At 53.1% G+C, this 19,763-nt stretch overlaps 1 protein-coding gene and 1 long non-coding RNA gene across 9 annotated transcripts in view; one reads left to right on the forward strand and one right to left on the reverse strand.

Annotated features, from left to right (window-relative positions):
• The window catches only part of LOC309529773, a 405,398-nt gene that overhangs the window by 271,301 nt on the left and 114,334 nt on the right, over positions 1 to 19,763 (forward strand). The gene's annotated exons all lie outside the window — the stretch shown is intronic.
• Positions 1 to 19,763, reverse strand: part of DTNB (dystrobrevin beta) — a 114,372-nt gene that overhangs the window by 7,382 nt on the left and 87,227 nt on the right. For 5 of the 8 annotated variants that reach the window (XM_082217603.1, XM_082217608.1, XM_082217607.1 and 2 more), the window contains 4 exons: positions 19,025 to 19,121; positions 17,187 to 17,207; positions 2,070 to 2,229; positions 518 to 607 (listed from right to left, as the gene is read on the reverse strand). In XM_082217603.1, the coding sequence (XP_082073729.1) occupies positions 518 to 607; positions 2,070 to 2,229; positions 17,187 to 17,207; positions 19,025 to 19,121 (368 nt within the window). The remainder of the gene's footprint in view (positions 1 to 517; positions 608 to 2,069; positions 2,230 to 17,186; positions 17,208 to 19,024; positions 19,122 to 19,763) is intronic. The other 3 variants (XM_082217609.1, XM_082217606.1, XM_082217605.1) reach the window with 1 other exon arrangement.

The raw sequence follows: 19,763 nt of genomic DNA on the forward strand, positions 1-19,763 counted from the left end.
CAACAATACAAACAACCAAATAAAAGACTTCCTTTATCCTGTATCTGGCCTTCTTATTCACTTCTTATAAGCTGTTTCCTTTATGAATAATTATTAAGATTTTTCTATCTAGAACTTAAATATCCACAAAGTCTCCTGCAGACATTAATCGAAACAAGTCCAGGTATGTATTTTAGGGCACTGTTTTGTGAAGTATTCTCCGCATTTCCCCCCTGCTTTTTGAAACTCTTGTCTAGTGTGATCTCTAGTTGCCTCTGTTAATCTAGCCAGTTCAATGTACTCTAACAGTTTGTCTTGCCATTCCTTTTTTGTTGGTGCAATTTCTTCCCCCCCAGTTTTTAGCAATTAGGATCCTTGCCGCTCCTGTGGCGTAGAGGAACATGGAAGGAATATGGAAGAGATAGAGGAAGGTGAGCTTCTTGCGCCAAGTGCTCCTGGTCAACAAAGCCTTGGGGCCGAGTGCTCTGAGGACACCCTTGCCTCTGGCTTGGCTCCTGCCCTCCGCTCGCCCACTTACCCGAATGAAGCTCCTTCACCAACGAGGACATTGTGTTCGTGATCGAATCGGCTGCTACCAGCAAATCGTTACGGAGGTTTCGCCGGGTCCCTGGGGAAGAAACGGAGGCGGTAAGGAATGTGAGGAGCCACACAGGGCCCCCTCTGCCTTGCCCGTGATGTGGAGTCTGAGAGTCTGAACCCGAAATGCCCCCTGCCCTGAGACAGTTGGCCTTTCGATGCGACGGCCAGCTTCCCAATAAATCCTTGAGGGGAACAGTCTGCACCCACAGAGTCAGGCTACCCTGGAAGTGGTGCCAGGGGATCCGCTGCTATTCAGGCTCCTGATTTATTTATATCCCATCTTTTCCTCCACGGAGCTCAAGGTGGAAGATATAATAATAATAATAATAATAATAATAATAATAATAATAATAATAATATTTTTATTTATATCCCGCTCTCCCCAGCCAAAGCCAGGCTCAGAGCGGCTAACAACAGTAAAATAATACAGCATTCTAAAATCAATTCATTATAAAATCAGTTCAAATCAAATTGATGGCAACCATTGGGCTAGAGTTCTGTGAAGAATTACTAAAGGAAGGGGTCAGACTGTGCCTTGGCCAAAGGCCTGGTGGAACAGCTCCATCTTGCAGGCCCTGCGGAAAGATGTCAAGTCCCGCGGGACCCTAGTCTCTTGTGGCAGAGCCTTCCACCAAATCGGGGCCACAGCCAAAAAAGCCCTGGCTCTGGTTGAGGCCAGCCTAACCTCCCTGTGGCCCGGGACCTCCAAGATGTTTTTGTTTGAAGACTGCTATGGTTCTCTTCTTCCTCATAGAATCCCCACAAAACAGCTGAGAGGCAGTGACCAGCCGAAGGCCACATCAGTGAGCTTTGTGGCCAAGTGGGGATTCGAACCCTGGTCTCTCCCAGTTCTGGAGTCCCAGCACTCTAACCAGACACCACACTGGCTGTCTTTGTGATGCTCAATGAGGGGGGTGGGCTGGCTTGAGGGGGAGGCATCGGAGAAGCCCCTTTAGGATGCAAGGACCAGCAGTGCTTCTCAGACTCAAGATCTCACACACTTATTTTTAAAAAGACATTAGGTTACCAGGATGGAAAGGCATGGGAAGTTGTTGTTCCTTTAAAACATTTGATTTCCAAAATGCAAATGGAAAAAATTGAAAGGAGTTGCATCATGCAATTACTAACAGAAGGTAACGTGTTTAACACATTCCCCCCTTTTATGCGTAGGTAGGCATATATGTAAGGTTAATTGACAACTCACCCAAAATTCCTCTTAGCACTGAGGGGGCTTCCCAAGTGGGGCTGTTTAGGTCCTATTTTTCTGCCTGTGCATTTGGCAGGCGAGAACCCAACACCCAACACCCAAATTTGCAGAGGACAAAATGGGAGGGGTAGCTATCGCTGCAGAATCAGGATTCAAGATGACCTTAACCAATGGGCGAACTGGGCTCAAACCCATGAAACGAATTTGTCTGCGCACTATATACAAAGGCACAAAATTGCACCCACACAGCTATCAAGTGCCGCGGGGTTCTCAAAACGCTCACCTTGTGCAAACGCTTCCTGGACGTCTCCTCCGACTCCCGCCAGGGAATCTTGGGGCACGTGAGTTGGGGTGGAACCGGCGGAGGTGGACCGGACTGGCATGGGCATGGAGCGCCCCGTCCCGTGGCCGGGGGAGGTCGGAGGAGACCCTGCGGCCTGAGCCTGAAACAAGAGATGGAGACCCGTTGAGGAGTTATCTCCTTCTGAACAGCTCTTCCAAAAGCAGAAGGCGGGCGCCAACCTCAGGAACGTCAAACTCTTAGCTTAGGCAAAAGGACATGCAAGGGGTGCTTTAGCTGAGATTCTTACATTGCAGTACGTTTCCGAGCACAATTCAAAGTGTTGGTGTTGACCTTTAAAGCCCTAGACGGCCTCGGTCCTGTATACCTGAAGGAGCGTCTCCACCCCCATCATTCTGCCCGGACGCTGAGGTCCAGCACCAAGGGCCTTCTGGCGGTTCCCTCATTGCGAGAAGCAAAGCTACAGGGAACCAGGCAGAGGGGCTTCTCGCCCGCCCTGTGGAACGCCCTTCCAGCAGATGTCAAAGCGATAAACAACTACCTGACATTCAGAAGACATCTTAAGGCAGCCCTGTTCAGGGAAGTTTTTAACGTGTGATATTTTATTATATTTTTGGTTTTTATGGAAGCCGCCCAGAGTGGCTGGGGAGGCCCAGCCAGATGGGCGGGGTATAAATAATAAATTATTATTATTATTATTATTATTATTATTATTATTATTATTATTATTATTATTGCAGAGGATTGGACTAGAGGACCCTTGGAGTTCCCTTCCAACTCTACAATTCTATGATTCTAAATCAAATCGCCCCCAAAAGCCACATTCCCTGGTGGCATCAAACCAACTTGTCTGCAAAACGCGTTCCTAGTTTAAAGCTTGTAGTATTTCCTGTCCCTCAAGTTTTATGCTGGATCATGATTTTTAAGCGTTTTATGGTTGGGGCTCCTGTTGTAAACCTTTTTATTCCTGCTCTAAGGCCACCAGGTAACCTTTAGTTATGGAGCAGCCCAAATAATAAATGAAAGCAAGTAGCAAAAATAGTGTAAAAGCTGAGTTCTTGGAGAGCAAAATACCAAGGTGAGTATTTTAAGGAATGACGTGATGGGTCTCCCTGCAGGAGACGGCTCTCTTGGTCCCCAAAGCCCCGTCTGAAATTCAGCGCATTTGCAGCGGGTGTTCAGTGATGTGAAGACAAGAGCTCACAGGGCATCCCTGGGGAGATGTGTGTGCGGAGCTGGTGGCCCACATGGAACAGATGTCAGAGGAGGAAATCTTGGGCTGGAGTGGAAAAGGACAGGGGGGGGGGGAGGCTCTGGAAAAGTCACAGGCCTTGTGCCCTTCGGATGATCTGCAGAAAAGGGCAGCTCAGGAAATTATGCCTGGCAAGAAGGAAGCGAGAGAGGAAAGTTCTCTCTCTCATGTAACGCTGGAACTCATGGATAGCCAAGGGAGGTGGGTGTTGGGAGACTGAGGGCAGGTGGAATACAGTCCTTCCTGCAGCACAGCGTTAAACTATGGGAGGCAGGGATGGCCCCAATTTGGATGGCTCTGAAAGAGGAAGAGACAAATTCATGGAGAAGGAGAGGGCTCTCAAAGGCTACAAGAGCCAGGATGGAACCCACATGAGGGGAAAAGGCTGCTCCGCTGCTCCGGTTCTGGCCTGCAGGTTTCCCAGAGAGCAGGATGCTGGCCGGATGCACCAGGCTCTTCTTACGTCCTGAAGGGCTGCAACCTCAGTCAGCCAAGGCTTGTCCACAACATCCAGAAGCCACAAGGTTGGGGAAGGCATGAGGTCCAGGGGGGTGTTTGGGCCCAGATACTCAATATACTGGCTGGCAGAGGGGAGCGCTCCCTTTCCGTCTTGGTGCCGTGCCTAATTTGACATGTGACAGTAGCACTTCAACTGTGTTCCCCTCTCTATGCGCTGAGTTGCACACTGTGTCACACAGCCGGCCGGAAGGGCTCATGGCTGCCGAAGCCTCAATGCTTGTGACTAATGCCATAATTACCCCATTAACATTTTACAGGCCCAACACATCCTCTCTCCTTCAGCTTGGGCTGTTGTTTCATCTGGTCTTTATCCTCTTTTACATTCTTTTCTTAAAGAAACAGGCCCCCTCCCTTTGAACCACATTTGCTACTATGGAAACTGTGTCGTCACCGGAGCAGAAGGTGCCTGGCAATGCCCACAAAAGTAAGTCGGGGGAAGCAGGTTTCGACAGAGCTTCGCTCGAGGGATGGCAGGGGGTCTCTCTGGGCCGGGGTGGGTTTTGCAGCAGCCCCCCCCCCCACGGCACTGCCTCTCCTAAGACCCAAACGGAGACCTCTGGGTCTGCTTTCAGCCACCCTAAACTGGCCTCTGAGAGGAGTCTGCTCAGGATTTAGTGATCAGCCAGATCCTGCTCCATCACAAGCCACATGCCAGCACAGGGAATCCACAGCAGGGACTCTGGTATCCAGAGGAGCCTCAAGGTCAAACCAGAAGTTGATGGAGTTTTCTTGTTTGCAGCTTGCCAGCCTGCACTGATGAGCGTCTCCCAGCGATAGACGGATGAAGGGCTGCTTATCCCACAGGAGAGCCCTGGACCGCCTTCTGCCCCTGCGTTGCCTGGCAGTTCTGAGGAGCAACAGAGTCTCTTGGCTGGGGCTGGCGGGAGTCATTGGGGAAGGCTGCCTCTGCCCACCTGGGCACGTCAGGCGCACGCCAGAGACATGGCTCTCTCGCCTACACTGCAGGGGCCCTCGCGCGTTCCAGCTGTCAGCTTTGTGTCTTTGTGTTCCCTATTTAGTATAGAGTCATACCTCGAGTTGAATGTGCTTCAGGTTGAGCGCTTTCGGGTTGCGCTCTGCGGCAACCCGGAAGTAACCAAGCGCGTTACTTCCGGGTTTTGCCACTCACGCATGCGCAGACACTCAAAATGACGTCACGAGCATGCGCAGAAGCGGCAAAACACGACCAGCGCTCTTGGAGATGAGCCGTCGCGTCTTACGTTCCATTCAGGCTGCAAACGGGGCTCTGGAACGGATCCCGTTCGCATCCCGAGGTACCACTGTACCCTCAGCATGGGATTCCCCCGGGGTTGTACAGCCTTCCTGCCCGGAGGGGCAGAGGTGCCAGCTGCAAGGTTCAAATCCCCTGGCACGCTGTCCCACGTGGCTCTGGGCGGCCAAGGAAGGAATGGGCCAAAGCTCTTAGCCTTGCCCACTTTGGCAGATATTCTGCTCCAGGGCCCCTGGGACACTGGGCTTTCCCAGTATTGGGATGTTGGCGCTGAATCCTGACTGCTGTCTTGCGCCCCAAGGAGGAAAAACAAAAGTGAGGCGGGGGGAGGTTGTTGTTGCAGCAGCAAGATTTTGACTGCAGGATGAAACTCCAGGCCCGTCCGCTTTGTTTCCCTCATCACCACTTCCTACAAACATGCCTGTAAATACACAGAAACGCATTCAAGATTTCACTGAGAAAGACCACCGCAAATATGGATCCTAGCATGAAAGTGGCCGCAGCAGGGAGTTCCCACCTCCTGTTTTCGCACCCCTTTTCTAACATACTTTCCAGTAACAACCCTGATGCAGATATTGGGGAAAAGATGCTGGCGGACTAGAGGTCAAGATTCCTTGATGGCAGAGAACTTCCTCTTTGCCACCAAGAGCAGCAGGGACTTCATCTCCTCCAGGGAAAGGAGTGGGCAGCAGCCCTGCAGATCCCGAAACGAAACGCAGCCTGCGGTTGTTACGGCAAAGCACTCCCCGAAGGTTCCGGCCCCAGATGGGGAAGGGAGGAAGAAAAACAACGGAAAACCTCCTCGTGGGGTTTCTCTTGCAAGATGCAGAAACACAAGGCAGAAAAACCTCGTTTTCCTTTTCTGCCAACAAAGGTCTGCTGGTGGTTTTTCACCCACACACCTCCTGAGATTCAAGGTTCGCAAGGAAGAGGGTCTGTGCTTGGCTTAGACAGATTTAAATACCACTCACATCCCCAGGGGGGATTTTCAACAGCAAAGCAGCAGCAGAGGCTCCCTGGAGAGTCAGGAACGGAAGGCTGGGACTCAGCACCAGAGCACAGACCCAGCAAAAGGCCCAAGGTGCAGCCAAAAGGCTATTGCAGGATGAGGCAGGCAAGCCACAGCCAGATGAACCCTCTTCCACCTCTCCAGGCAAGCAGATGAGGAAACTGACCAGAAGGATGCAGCTGCTCAGAGGGAACTCCGGGAATGAGGGCAGGATGGAGCCTGGAATCCCAGCCAAATAAACAGCCCCCACACCTGAGAGGCAGAGACCTGGGACACAAACCCTTTTGCAAAACTCCACGTGGACTCCCTGCAGCCAGTTGGGACCCACAGGTGAGACACGGAGGCGTTTGGAGTGAAACTCCACGCCTGCTGTGCCCCCAGACTCACACTGGCCCTGCAGTCACAGGTGTGGTCTTAGGAGCCGCGCTGTGGCCCCCCATGTGGGGAATCACTGGGCTGCCGGTGGCAGGAGAGGAACAGCGCATGCAGAGTGGGGCTAAATTAAACTTCCTTCCAAGGGTTTCTTGGAGTCGTGTCATGCACAGCAAAATAGTGGGACACACAACAGCACAGCTCAGTCCCCGCAAAGCTCCATCCTGACACCCTGAGGCGGCTGCCACTGCCCAGGGGAAGCTGGCAGGATCTGCTTTGCGGCACTGCCGCTCTGCCACTTAGCACTTAGATTTTAAGCTCTCCAATTTGCTTAGATTTAACTTGAACAGTTTCAACCGGCCTGCCTTCATCTGCGTATGGTTGAAATCATGCATATTAGGTACGCATAAGATGTGATTGTATTGTATTTTTACTTTTTTAGAAGGAGGCTTAGGTGACCATGCAGAAGAGAGACCTGTCAAAATCTACCAGCCACCGTTTTTAAAGTCTCCCAAGGGGTTTGTGGGCAAGCAGGGGATGAGGGACACGGCCCCCATGTCCTGCCCAGTTTAGGGATTGGGATATCTACCTGGCCACCATGCGGAGCCCTGAAGACATTTAGAAATTCTGCCTGGTGAAGGAGGCAATGGAAACCTTCTGCAAACCAAGAGAGGCATTTCAGAAACGGAAGGGCAGGGGTGCCATGTGTCTGCCCACAAAGAACAGCAGCTGGGATGGAGATCCACAGACTCCCAGCACAGAGAGAGGCTTCATGTCAGCAGGGATTCCCAGCGGGCAGCAGAAGCCGGGCAAAGAGGTGGCCAACTGGGCACTTGGAGGCTGCTGCTGCCAGCAGGAGACCATCACCACAAGTTTGCTTGGCCCAAGGTAGCAGGGAGAGGTGAGAGGGGCCTCTCTCATTTCAGAATGGGGGGCTCCGTTTTGGAGAGACGACTCTGCCTGCAAAAAAGTCAGTGCCAGCAGGTGACCTCAGCTCCTGACAGCGGGCCAAGCAAACTTGACTCCTTTGCCATCAGATGGGAGCTGGAAAAGAAATTCCATTACGGAATCGTACTTCCCCCAACGCCAGAGGAAAAGCGGGTCCAGCTGGAGAATTCCTTGTGGGGGGCAGAGTGCGTTTGCACATACATTTCTACTCAGCTGGCCTTTTTTGGAGGGGGGGACAGGGCTGGCCCTGTGGATTCCAATTTCAGAGAGCTGACGTTTATCAACATGGGGCACGATCCACGGGGAATTTCTCTGAGGCGGATGGGAGTTGCACTGCTGTATTCCCTCTTTCGTTTCATCGGGATTTGTGTGCAGCGCATTTTCCTTGCAGTTTGCGCCCCAATTTAGGTCTCCGGGGACCCCCTCAGATGGTTTAACATGAAATCAAGAATGATGATCAAAACACAATCAATAAGGAAACTTAGAAGCTCTGGAGTCGCTGCCACCTGTGCCAGGATCAGGACTAAGCAGGGGGCGTTTTGCTTCTTTTGTCCTCGGGAACTGGGCCAATTCAGAATCTGGCTTGGAGGCGAAGTCTGACCCGCCAGGCTCTTTTAAGTAAGCAAGAGAGGCGGGTCGTCGTCCTCCACCCCGATTCTGGCATGGCTGCGGAAGAGGGCAGTGGCAGGCTGATCATCCTGGGGCTTGGAGGGCTACAAAAATAAAAGCAGGCCTGCAGGCTTCTCCTGAGCCAGGATCCGTGGAAGTCCTGCTATGCAGAGGCCGGCTGCACAGGGCAAGGAAGTCGGGTCCCTGAGAGCCAAATGCCTCCGTGGATGGGCTGGCTGCGTCCCATCGCATTCCAAGTCATTTAGGAGCAGAAAACACACTTGGAAATCCAGCTAAAAATAAAGCCAGCCGGCCGAGGTGCTTGAAGAGGCATGAGCAGAGCTTGAGCGCTCGTTTCCTGCAAGGAAGTCCCACCGAAATCCATGATTGCTGCGCAAGAGCATCTCCTTGAAGGCAGGTGCCAGGATAAACCCAGGTAGCCGGACGCTGGGCTTGGCTGCAGGTGCTGAGCCAGGGAGGAGGCCAGCTTTCACCCCTGGAAGAGGCGGGGGTTCGACTGGAAGATTAGTTCCCCCTACACACTTTCCCGTTCATGAGGGTCACCAATGTGCTGCTTCTTTCTGCTGCTTCTGGCCCCATCTGACTGTGCACTTGGGATTCAAACAGACCTGGTCCTTAATAGGCAACGTGAAGGGGGCAGGAAGGGTGCTAGCGGGAAGTAGTTTTAGCTGATATTCCAGCATTGCAGTGGGCTGGACTAGAGAACCCATGGGATCCCTTCCAACTCTACAATTCTATGATTCTACCCCTTTATCTGAGAAGAGAAGACTCCCTGGAAAAGACCCTGATGTTGGAAAAGATGGAGGGCACAAGGAGAAGGGGACGACAGAGGACAAGATGGTGGGACAGTGTTCTCGAAGCTACCAGCATGGGTTTGACCGAACTGCGGGAGGCAGTGGAAGACAGGAGTGCCTGGCGTGCTCTGGTCTAGGGGGTCACGAAGAGGCGGACACGACTAAATGACTAAACAACAACACCCTTTTACCATCCAGGAGGCCAGACATGGATTCATGATGCCACATCTTTGGTTGACCTCGCCTAGCACTGCCTCCTCTTGACAGCAGTTTCTCTCTCCAGTTTCCCAGCTGAGGTTGCGCTCAGGCCTGCTACCCACCAGAGACCCCTTTCAACTGGAGATACTGGGGATCCTCTGGAAGCAAAGTTTGCGCTCCAGCCCTGGGTGATATTCAGCTCCCGCATCCTGCCAGCGCAAGGATTACTGTTAGCACAAAAGGACTTCCCTCCTTTCCCCCCTTCCCAAATCTGCTCCGGAGAGCTAGGGGAAGCCGAAGAACAGGTTTAGGGGGTACACGGGAGGGAGTGGGGGGCAGAAAGAGAAAAAGCTCTGTTGCACGGCCAGAAATCCTTGAGCTACTTGGCACTAGGCTGAAGGCAACCTGTTTGAAACAAGACTGGACAAATTCATGGAGGAAAAGGGCTATTGATCTCCACCAGCTAGGAGGGCTCTGCTCTGCCCTCCGCAGTGGGGGGCAGCAATGTTGGAAACATTGGAGGAGGGGAGAGAGCTCCCAGCTTCGAATCCTGCTTCTGGGCTTCCCATTTGCAGGTGGTTGGCCACTGGGAGAACTGGCCCAGATGGGCCACACTGGCCTGATCCCCCAGGGCTCTCCCGACGTCCAGCCTTCCACCTAGAGGAGTCCTTAGGGTGAGCAGCCCACGCAAGGCAGGCAGCGGGCGGCTCCTATTCGTGGCCCCCGTCAGCTGTGGCTCCTGCCTCTGAAAGGGCCCTTCGCGCTTCTGGTCTCCCCTCTCTGTGCGTTGCTGCGAAACTTCCAGGAACAATCCCTGTTACTCCAGCAGCCTCATAACCTTTCTTCTCCCCAAAGTGTTAATAACCCTTTCCCTGCTAAAACTCCGAAACCGGCCCTGTTATCATGGCAACGGAATGAAAGAGGCTCTTCATCCCCACGTACGCCGCTGTCTCCTGAGCGAATGGAAGGCAGCCAGGTGAGCAGATGGCTGGGGAGGACAATTCCCCGCTTTCTGCCGCTGCATGCTTAAACAAAACAAGCGCCATCACCCTCTCGGCTGCTGCCTTTCGCCAGGGCTGCGCAGAAACGCCTTGGCGGCGGCAGAGGGAAAGGTGCTTGTGTGCGCAGCCAGGAGAGGGGGCCGGAGCATGTGCTCCTGGCACCCGGACAGCAATGTACAGTAGGGGGGGCGGAGGAAGGGAGGGAAGGAGGCAGGCAGGCAGGCAGACGTGCACCGTCCATTTCGCATGTTCTATTTTGGGCCTCTGCTGGCACCGGCAGCTCCCAAAAAAAGCACAGCTGTCTAATCAAACACATGGAAAGGAGGGAGGGGGGAAGCAGGCAGGAACGACGGGATTACGAGGCAGAAGATTGCGTTTAATTGCTCAGAATTGCGTAATTCAATTAAAGCGCGCCGGCACGCACGCTCATCCGTCCGGGGCTTTTGCAGCAGCTGTGGTGCTGGGGGAGTCTGTGTGGTGCGGGGGCTGCTGCTGCCGCTGTGGCGGCAGGACGAGGGAGCCAGAAATAGCTAAGATGGCGGAGAACGTCAAGGACAGAGCAGCAGGGCTTGCACGCACACGCCCGAGAGAGGAGCCCGGCAGAAATGCGAAGCAGCTCATTTGGCTTTTTGGGAAAAGGGCCTGCAGACCCCCTACTCAGCCCTCGCTCCTTCCCCTTCCCCTTGGCTGCACGCAACGGCTCCAGGCCAGAGTAAACGAGGCAGAGGCTCCTCCCTTGCAAAGCGGGAGTGGGGCTCCATGGCAGGGAAAGGCAAACTCCATCGCAGCCCTAATGATTAACTTGTGGGAAGCGGGAACTTCCAACTGTCCGGGAACAGAGAGGGGGTCCTTGGAGGGAAGGGCCGCCACTGTCCTTTGCCCTCTGGCAGGGCTGCCTGGGCAGGGTGTGGAATGCCCATCCCATCAGAGCGAAGGGGCCAACGGCAGCCCAAGACGTCCAGCCCTGGCTCCGCAGAGGCACAGGCCAGACCCCGTCTGGAGAGCACCATGTTCAGAGAGAGAGAGAGAGTGACCCACAGAAAGAGGCTTGAAACTGCCCCAGAGGAGTCCAGCCAGACAAGCAGGGCAAGCCAAGCTCACCTGAGTTAAAAGCACAAACACGGTTCCTTATCTACAGCCAGTGCCTGAGCTCCATCTTCTCAAGGGAAGTTTCAGCCTCACCAGGATGACGTCTGTGGGCAAGCAAAGGCCCTGGTGGTCTCTGAGGAAGTGTGGGGAAGCTTGTGGGGTGCCAAACGTCTTCCCAAGGTTCACGGAGGAAGTTGTCAACCTGGCGGCTTCCTGGCACGGCTAGCTATGTGCAGGGGCCTGAGACAAGGCAGAAATCTTTGGGTACAGGCTGGGGAGGACAATTCCGTTTGGGCACTTCAGAGAAACGTTGCCCCCAAGTGAGAGCCCTGAGGGCTCCTGGGCTCCCTCTGGCTCAGGGTGAACTATGGCGGACAAGGCAGGCTACGCAGCACAACACCCCTTGCGCATGGGACTGACCATCACCACACACCTGACGTGCTGGGAAGTGCCCAATGCCACTGTGGTCAAACTGGGAGTCACAAGACTGGCCCCCTGTGCCTCCAGGGAGGGGGAGGAGGAAAGGGCACGTCCTTCGGATCAGCTGAGGGGCATCTCTGGGCAGAAACCCCCCCAAAAGCCACTTCTTACATCTCTCCATTTGGAGAACTATCCATTTATTTCTGCTGTCTGTTTTCTGCTCCGTAACCAATTCCTGATCCGCAAGAGGACCTCCCCTCTTATTCCATTACTCGGGAGTTTTGGTGAAGTGCATTCTGAAAAGAATTTTGAAAACCCATGTACCTTAATGTCCACTGGATCACCTCTAAGTGCTTGTTGACGCTCTCAAATAACTCAAATAGAGAGAATACTTGCTCGAGCAGAAGCCACGCTGGCTCTGCTTCTTCAGCAAGGCTTGTTCTTCTGAGTAACCTGTCAGCAAACATCGCCTCCTCCTCTTCCTCTGCAGCAACGTCTGGCCTTTGTGACAGGGATCGAGGCCACTGTATACCCCGCTAAAGCATCTCCAAGGCTAAGCCCACCCCCCACCCCCTCTACGCAGAGGCTCCAGCCGCATTCAGCAGCTTGGCTGAAGACCCTTCTTCCTCAGATACTGGGCAGCTGCGCCAAACCCAACATCACAAAGCCCCGTTTGTCCAGAGTTCTCTTCTTTCCTCTTTGTGGGACCAGGAATCCAAATAAACCACTAGATTCCTCATACAGAGAAGCCATGGGGCGTTGCCTTCAGATAAGACTCCCACCGCAGTGGTCATGTGACGCTTCCTTGCTCCCCACCCAGGGTCTTCTCCGTGGGATTCAGCAGCTGAGCCCAAGAGGGCTTTCTCTGCACCAACGCTGAGGGCTCCTCCTTGGTTCTCAGTGCCCACAGAGCTTCCCAGGAAGGCCTCCTACAGTTCAGGAGCCAGGATGGGGGCTCAGCAGAGCTTCATGGCTCCCAGGCTAAAAGCACCCTGGGCTCCACGCCTTGCTTATTCCTAAGGTTTTTCAAGAAGCGGCACCAGTGGGGAAGTGGGGGCATCTGGTGAGATAAAGGGAACAGCCACAAGCCCTGATGAAAGGAGAGGTGGGAAAAGGCTCTGCTGAGAAACCGGGGGCTCGTGGCCTGGAGGACAAGTGGAGCCAATTCCCAGGATCAATAATAATAATAATAAATAAATAAATTTTATTTATATCCCGCCCTCCCCAGCCGAAGCTGGGCTCAGGGCGGCTAACAACAATCAAAATAATCCAACATTCTAAAAACCTTTCATTATAAAAATTAATTAAAATCAAATTGATGGCAACCATTAAGCAAAATTCCGTGCAGATTGCCAGAGGAGGGGGTCAGGCTGCGCCCTGACCAGAGGCCAGGTGGAACAGCTCTGTCTTACAGGCCCTGCAGAAAGATGTCAGGTCCCGCAGGACCCTAGTCTCTTGTGACAGAGTGTTCCACCAGATTGGAGCCGCGGCCGAGAAAGCCCTGGCTCTAGTTGAGGCCAGCCTAACCTCTCTGTGGTCTGGGACCTTCAGGATGTTTTTATTTGCAGACCGTAAGTTCTTCTGTGGGGCATACCAGGAGAGGCGGTCCCGTAGGTACGAGGGTCCTAGGCCGTATAGGGCTTTAAAGGTTAAAACCAGCACCTTAAACCTGATCCTTTACCCCACCGGGAGCCAGTGCAGCTGGTATAGCACCGGGTGAATGTGATCTCGCAGCGAAGACCCCATAAGGAGTCTCGCCGCGGCATTCTGCACCCGCTGGAGTTTCTGGGTCAGTCTCAAGGGCAGCCCCACGTAGAGCGAGTTACAATAATCCAGTCTGGAGGTGACCGTCGCGTGGATCACAGTGGCTAGGTCAGGGCGAGAGAGATAAGGAGCCAACTGCCTAGCTTGGCGGAGATGAAAAAATGCCGCCTTTGTTATAGCTGCAATCTGCGCCTCCATGGAAAGGGGGGTGTCGAAGATTACACCCAAACTCTTAACGGACAATTGCTCTTTATGTGGCCACTGAAACTTTTCCGTGGACTCGGTGCCCTGAATGAGTTTGGTGAACACTCCGCCTCCAGGCCTGTGACGGAGAGCTGATCCAAACCACGTTTCCAGGTTTCTCTGGACGTGGCAAACTGCAGTCTGCTCAGAATGCACTGAGTACTTCCACACAATGATGTCATGGAAAAATGGATCTGTGGGAGCAGATCCTCTTTCCCAAATCTAGTTTGGAAAAATAAACTGTTAACTCGGTGCTTGCAGAAACATTCTCTCTCTCTCTCTCTCCTTCTACCTGCCTAGCACCTTTACATCACATACAACATACAACCCACCATTTAGCTCCCTTTCCCAGCAAGAGATTTGTATGGTTGGGAGGGACCCTGAGTAATCTAGTCCAACTCTTCTGAAATACAGGGATCTCAAAATAAACCCACCTGAAGTTCTATGGGGAGCCTCTCCTCCCACAGCTAGACCAGGGGACACCCCGCCCCTGCAAGCCAGGCTGCCATGGGAACACTTTGGGGGTTAGCCCGGTGCCTGCCCCCCCCCCCAGGAGACAGAAATGGGAGTTTCAAAAGTCTGCAGGCAGCTCACTTGAAAGGGACAGCCCATTCTTCCACATTCTGGAGTGAAACGTGTCAATATTTAACTCCGAAGCTTTTTATGAGACCCAGGTGCCGAGGGTGTGCAAGCCTTGGGGGCTCTATTCTCTCCACCCCGGGCCGGGCTATTTGTGATGATAAGCAGGAGAGACAATTCCCCTTGGTGGCTGCTTGATAGCAGCCAGACAGCCCAGCCACGTTCCAGGGGGTCGTTGCAAAGGTCAGTAGCCAGCAGCCACATGGGCAGGAGCCTCTTTGCAATCTGACCAAAAGCAGTTTGCTTTGCCTTGCAGGTGGACAGGGGGTTGTTCCCACCAGAATAGCAGGGAAGTGCAAGTGGTTTGGGGAAGTGGCTTTGCAGGGAGCCTGGGAAGGAACTGCCAAAGGGGGCAGGGCAGGTCTCTCCCCTGTGCTCCTTCCATGCCAAGTAACGGTAAAGGGACCCCTGACCATTAGGTCCAGTCGTGGCCGACTCTGGGGTTGCGGCGCTCATCTTGCTTTACTGGCCAAGGGAGCCAGTGTACAGCTTCCGGCTCATGTGGCCAACATGACTAAGCCACTTCTGGCGAACCAGAGCAGCACACAGAAACGTCGTTTACCTTCCCGCCAGAGTGGTACCTATTTATCTACTTGCACTTTGACGTGCTTTCAAACTGGTAGGTTGGCAGGAGCTGGGACTGAGCAACGGGAGCTCACCCTGTCACAGGGATTCAAACCACGGACCTTCTGATCGGCAAGTCCTAGGCTCTGTGGTTTAACCCACAGCGCCACCCATGTCCCCCTCCATGCCAAGAAAGACACACCAAAATGGCCACTTCCCGTTTGCTCAACAGGTGTTGTCAGGGGCTGGCAAGAGGTTGATGAGTGTGGACTGGAGTTGGGAGAGGGGGGCACTGGGGACCTGTGGCGGCCAGGAGGCAAGAGGCAGCGGCAGGGGAAGCTTCAGAGCTGGAGGGTGGTGCACAGGAGGGGTTGGAAGAAGAGGAGGAAGAGGCAAGTGCAGGGCCAGGGTCTTCCTCACCCTCTCCTGCATCCCGTCTCCCAGAACCAGGAGGCGACTGCAGTGGGAAGAGCAGAGGAAGTTTCCACACAGGCGCAGTCTCTGGCTGTATGTGCGCAGCCCGTCAGGGGAAGGTGCATGAACTGGTGGAGGGGAGAGTGCTCCCCAGTTGTGGCAACGGCTCCACAGAGAGCGGATCTGGGAATAGCTGCCTAGATGCTACATTGATGTGCGTCGGGATCTGGTACTGTAGAAGCAGCTGCGCCATCTTTCACAATAAATACAGGCAAGTGCTGATTTAGGCGCATCCGAACGACATGAGATTGCGTACATGCGCACAGCGCTGAACCCAGAAGTAGCCCCTAAAACATCATTAAGGTGTCATGAAAAGGGGAAGCACTCGACAGATGTGAAAGCTCACCAGAAACTACAATAGATTAGAACTGTGAAGTCGTCAGGAGGCTCTGCGCATTTGAAGCCTGACAGAGGCGGGAGGTCACCCTGGCTTCAACAAGGCAGGAAAGTGTTCATTCTTGGCTTCCAGGCACCTCTTTGCACCGCTTATGGAGATTTTTGCAACAGATGCAGAAAACGTGCTTCTCCTTCCCCAAACCCAGTCTTTGGGGGACCTGCACAACACTGCAGATGTGCAAATCCCCAAGGGAAGCCCCAGTAGGCCAGAGGTTTGGCGCTTCCACCAGCTGGCTTCCGTCCTGCTGCACCAGCACCAAAGCCTGCTCGCTTAAGAAAGAAGAATGGCTCCCTCTGCAGGGGATTCGGAGTTAATTGCCGGGCAGGAATAAGGTGGGGAGGGACCGTCTCCTGCAGACGGTCAGCTGCATACTGGAAGTTTAGGTCTATGCAATTAATGTGGATTAGAGCACTCTAGTGCAACAAGTCTCCTTTTTTTAAAAAAGTATTTTTTGCTGTCAGGAAAGTGTTGGGGAAATGCACAAATGGTTGGTTGGCACCAATAAGTGTCAGATAAGCAAGTGACAGAGAAGGTAAAAAAAAAGGTAAAGGTAAAGGACCCCTAGACGGTTAAGTCCAGTCAAAGGGGACTGTGGGGTTGCGGTGTTCATCTTGCTTTCAGGCAGAAGGAGCCGGCATTTGCCCACAGACAGCTTTCCGGGTCATGTAGCCAGCAGGACTAAACCGCTTCTGGTGCAATGGGACACTGTGACGGAAACCAGAGCACATGGAAATGCCATTTACCTTCCTGCCGCAGTGGTACCTCTTTATCTACTTGCACTGGTGTGCTTTCGAACTGCTAGGTCGGCAGGAGCTGGGACAGAGCAACAGGAGCTCACTCCATCACAGGGATTCGAATCGCCGACCTTATGATCAGCAAGCCCAAGAGGACATACAGTCTCCACCCACGCAAGCAGACCAGGACAGACACTCCTTGTCATGCAACCTCCACACAAAACCAATCGGAATATTGCATCGTCTCTGGACCTCTGCATACGCCCTGCACATCCAGCAAATCAAGACAGATGCTCAACAAGGTGGTCTCTTGGAGGAGCCCCCCACCCCGGAAGAAACAGCTTTGCTGAGCCAGGCTTGTCAAGGCAGCAGGATGCAGGGCCAGACAGGGCTGCCTGTTTCCATGCGGGGACTCGTGCGCGTGGCCAGGAAGGAGAATGCAAGGATTTACCAAAGACGGGAGACTGCCTTAGGGCAGAAAAAGCAGCCAGAGCGACATGGGAGGACCTCTGCATTTCCATGTCTTGTCAATCATGCACATTTCATTAAATGCACACATACACAAATCAAACCGGGACTGGTTCGTTAGTCTTACGTTTTGGGAAATAAACACATTGAGAAATTAATCCGGTGTGCCAAGGGTTAATAAGCCCACACTCTGCGGGAGACAGGAGCACCCTCATCCTGCACTGGGCACCCAAAGGTGGCTCTGCGCCACTTGCCTCCTGGGCACCCAAACCCCACCAGGATGAGAAAGTGCCGCACAGAGTCATTTCATGCAGAACCAAAGGGAAGAAAAGATTGACGGGGTATCAACTTACTGCCTGCTTCTGCTCCTCTTCCTATAAAGGTTGGCAGTAAGCAAAGGTGTGAGAGAAAGAGAGAGGACAGTTAATCCTTATCAGGACGGGGGGAACAGACACAGGCAGGGATCCCCAAGAGGAACCCCACGTCTGCTGACACTCAAGGACACCAAGGGAGGAGGCGGAGGAGGAGGACACAGGGAAGGGAGGCAGGAGGGCAGGAGCCGCTGCCTTGCGCTGTGTGAGACCATCATGGCTGCCTCTGGCTTCCCTGCCAGGGATGCGACAGGCTGAGTCCAGGTGCCCATGGCCCAGCGAGAGAGAGGGAAGGGCAGGGCGTGAGGTCTGGGCTCTGCATGCAGGAAACATGGGTGGGAAAGAAGACCCGTGAGGAAGGGCTGAAGGATCGGGGAACACTCAGAGGACTGAGCAGGGGACAGGATGTGGGATATTTAACATATAGGCAAACAAACAATTCCTGCTTTGTTAGATAGGCACATGATGGGAGCTGAAGCTCCGCGTATTCCTGTGAGCTTGTCTGTGAGAGAACGCCCCCTGTGCCCTGACAAGCAGAGGCCATAGCCATGTATTTTCTCTTACCTGCCTGGGCACACTGCCTCTCACCTCTTCCTCTTCCCTCTCTGCCAGCAGTGTGAGAACATCTGCTCATCTGAGCTCCATGCTCAGACTTAAACTAGATTTACGTATGTCCTTGTAAATGAATTACTATTTTGAGCCTGCCTGAACAAAGCTGCTGTATTTGGTTACTCTTTGACAGGTATTCTGAGTGAGTAAATGTTATTTTTACCTTCTACAAGACTGCGCGGTTATTGCTCTAAGGGGGAAATACCAGGAAAATCCAGGCTGCCTTAAAGCGCCCTGGAATCCTTAAATGAAAAGGCTAAAACTAGTCTATCAAAGCTTCCCTATTAAGCTGCAAAGGGATGCACTCTGCTGAACTCACAAGCGTGAGGAAGGAAGGATAATATCTAATAAATATATCCTCTCCTGGCATCTATCCACACCCCAACACAGCACAGCACCTTTAAGCCCCCCAAAGGCTGTCATCACACAGGAGAAGGGGAAAGACTCTTTCACTTCTCCTCCTGCTGGACCTACTGGGCTAAACATCAGGGGGGGGGGAACACTTCCTAAGGATAAACAGTAATGGAACGAGTTGCGGGCAGGGCTGGGATCTCCCTGCTAGAGGTCTTCAGGCAGAAGCTGGACAGATACCTGAGCACAGAGGATGCTTCTAGCACTGGATTTCCAGCATCGAGCCCTAGGGGGTGGGACTAGAGCAGGCATAGGCAAACTCGGCCCTCCAGATGTTGTGGGACTACAACTCCCATCATCTCTAGCTAACAGGACCAGTGGTCAGGGATGATGGGAATTGTATTCTCAAAACATCTGGAGGGCTGAGTTTGCCTATGCCTGGACCAGAGGACCTCTAAAGACCCACGCCACCTGGAAGATGCTGCAGGCAAATGCCTTCTCTGCAGGAAGGGACCAAAGACAATGAGGGAGACGAGAACAGCCCCTCTTGGGGGCTCCGTTGGCCAAGTATGAAGGGGCTTCTGAATGCAAGAGCAGGCTGGATCTCACACACAGCCCTCTGGAGGTGGTTTCTCCCAGGGCAAGGGCCAGGGCTGTAGCTTATGGGCAGGCAGAGCCCCTGCTTTGAGTGCTGGAAGGCCTGGGTCCAACCCTGATCAGTGCTGCCAGTTGAAAAGGATGGTCTGACTCGGGCTAAGGCAGGACAGAAAGGGCTTCTCACAGGTTTGATGCCCAACCTGCCTGGGAGCTGCGAATGTGGCAGGTGCTGAGGAGGAGATGTGAGCGCCGACAGGCCTTACCTTGAGCAGCTTCATGAGCCCTTCCAGTTGCACCATCAGCTCCCGCCGGCTCTCCTGAAGGGCAGACATTCGCTGCTCCAGCTCATCCTTCCTTTGCCTTTTTGGGTCGAAGAAGGAGAAGCGGCCAGTTTGCCAGTGAAATAAAAAAATTAAAGTCTTAGATATGTAATGTTCATAAATGTACCAAGCAGACACGTACGTAAATATATAAACCACATATCTGAAGCAGCACAGGAAAACAGCCATGAAGCCATTTTGGCTCCCAAACTGACCAAATGTTTTCTCTGCAAAGTCAAAGGAAAATGGAAACGCCTCCCCATTGTCTTTTCCTTCGCAAATCCTGTCTTAAGCGTATGTCTGTATATGAACAGGGTGAGCCTGTGACCCGGCCCAGGAACTAAGTATTTATCATTACAAAAGACGGTCAGGCTCCCCAGGGTATCCAATCAAGTGACCATTAACAGGTAAACCTGTCAGACGAGATAAACAACGCACTCAGATTTCTGTTGTAGACCACCTTTTCTGTGATGTATAGATGATGTTTCTGGGGGTGGTCTTGGACTCCAGGGCGGGCAATTTAAAATGGCTATATAAGGGCGGACACACCTGGGTTCGGGGTCCTTCTCCTGTGTGTGAAGGGGACACCCTGTTGCAACAGTCAAATAAAGATCAGGCTTACAAACTGCTTTGCTTCTCAATATTCTCTGGCTGGCCTCTGTTACTTTCTCCGACTGATGGA

Source organism: Podarcis vaucheri, assembly GCF_965113315.1.
Source record: "Podarcis vaucheri genome assembly, chromosome: 3".
Lineage (NCBI taxonomy): Eukaryota > Metazoa > Chordata > Lepidosauria > Squamata > Lacertidae > Podarcis > Podarcis vaucheri.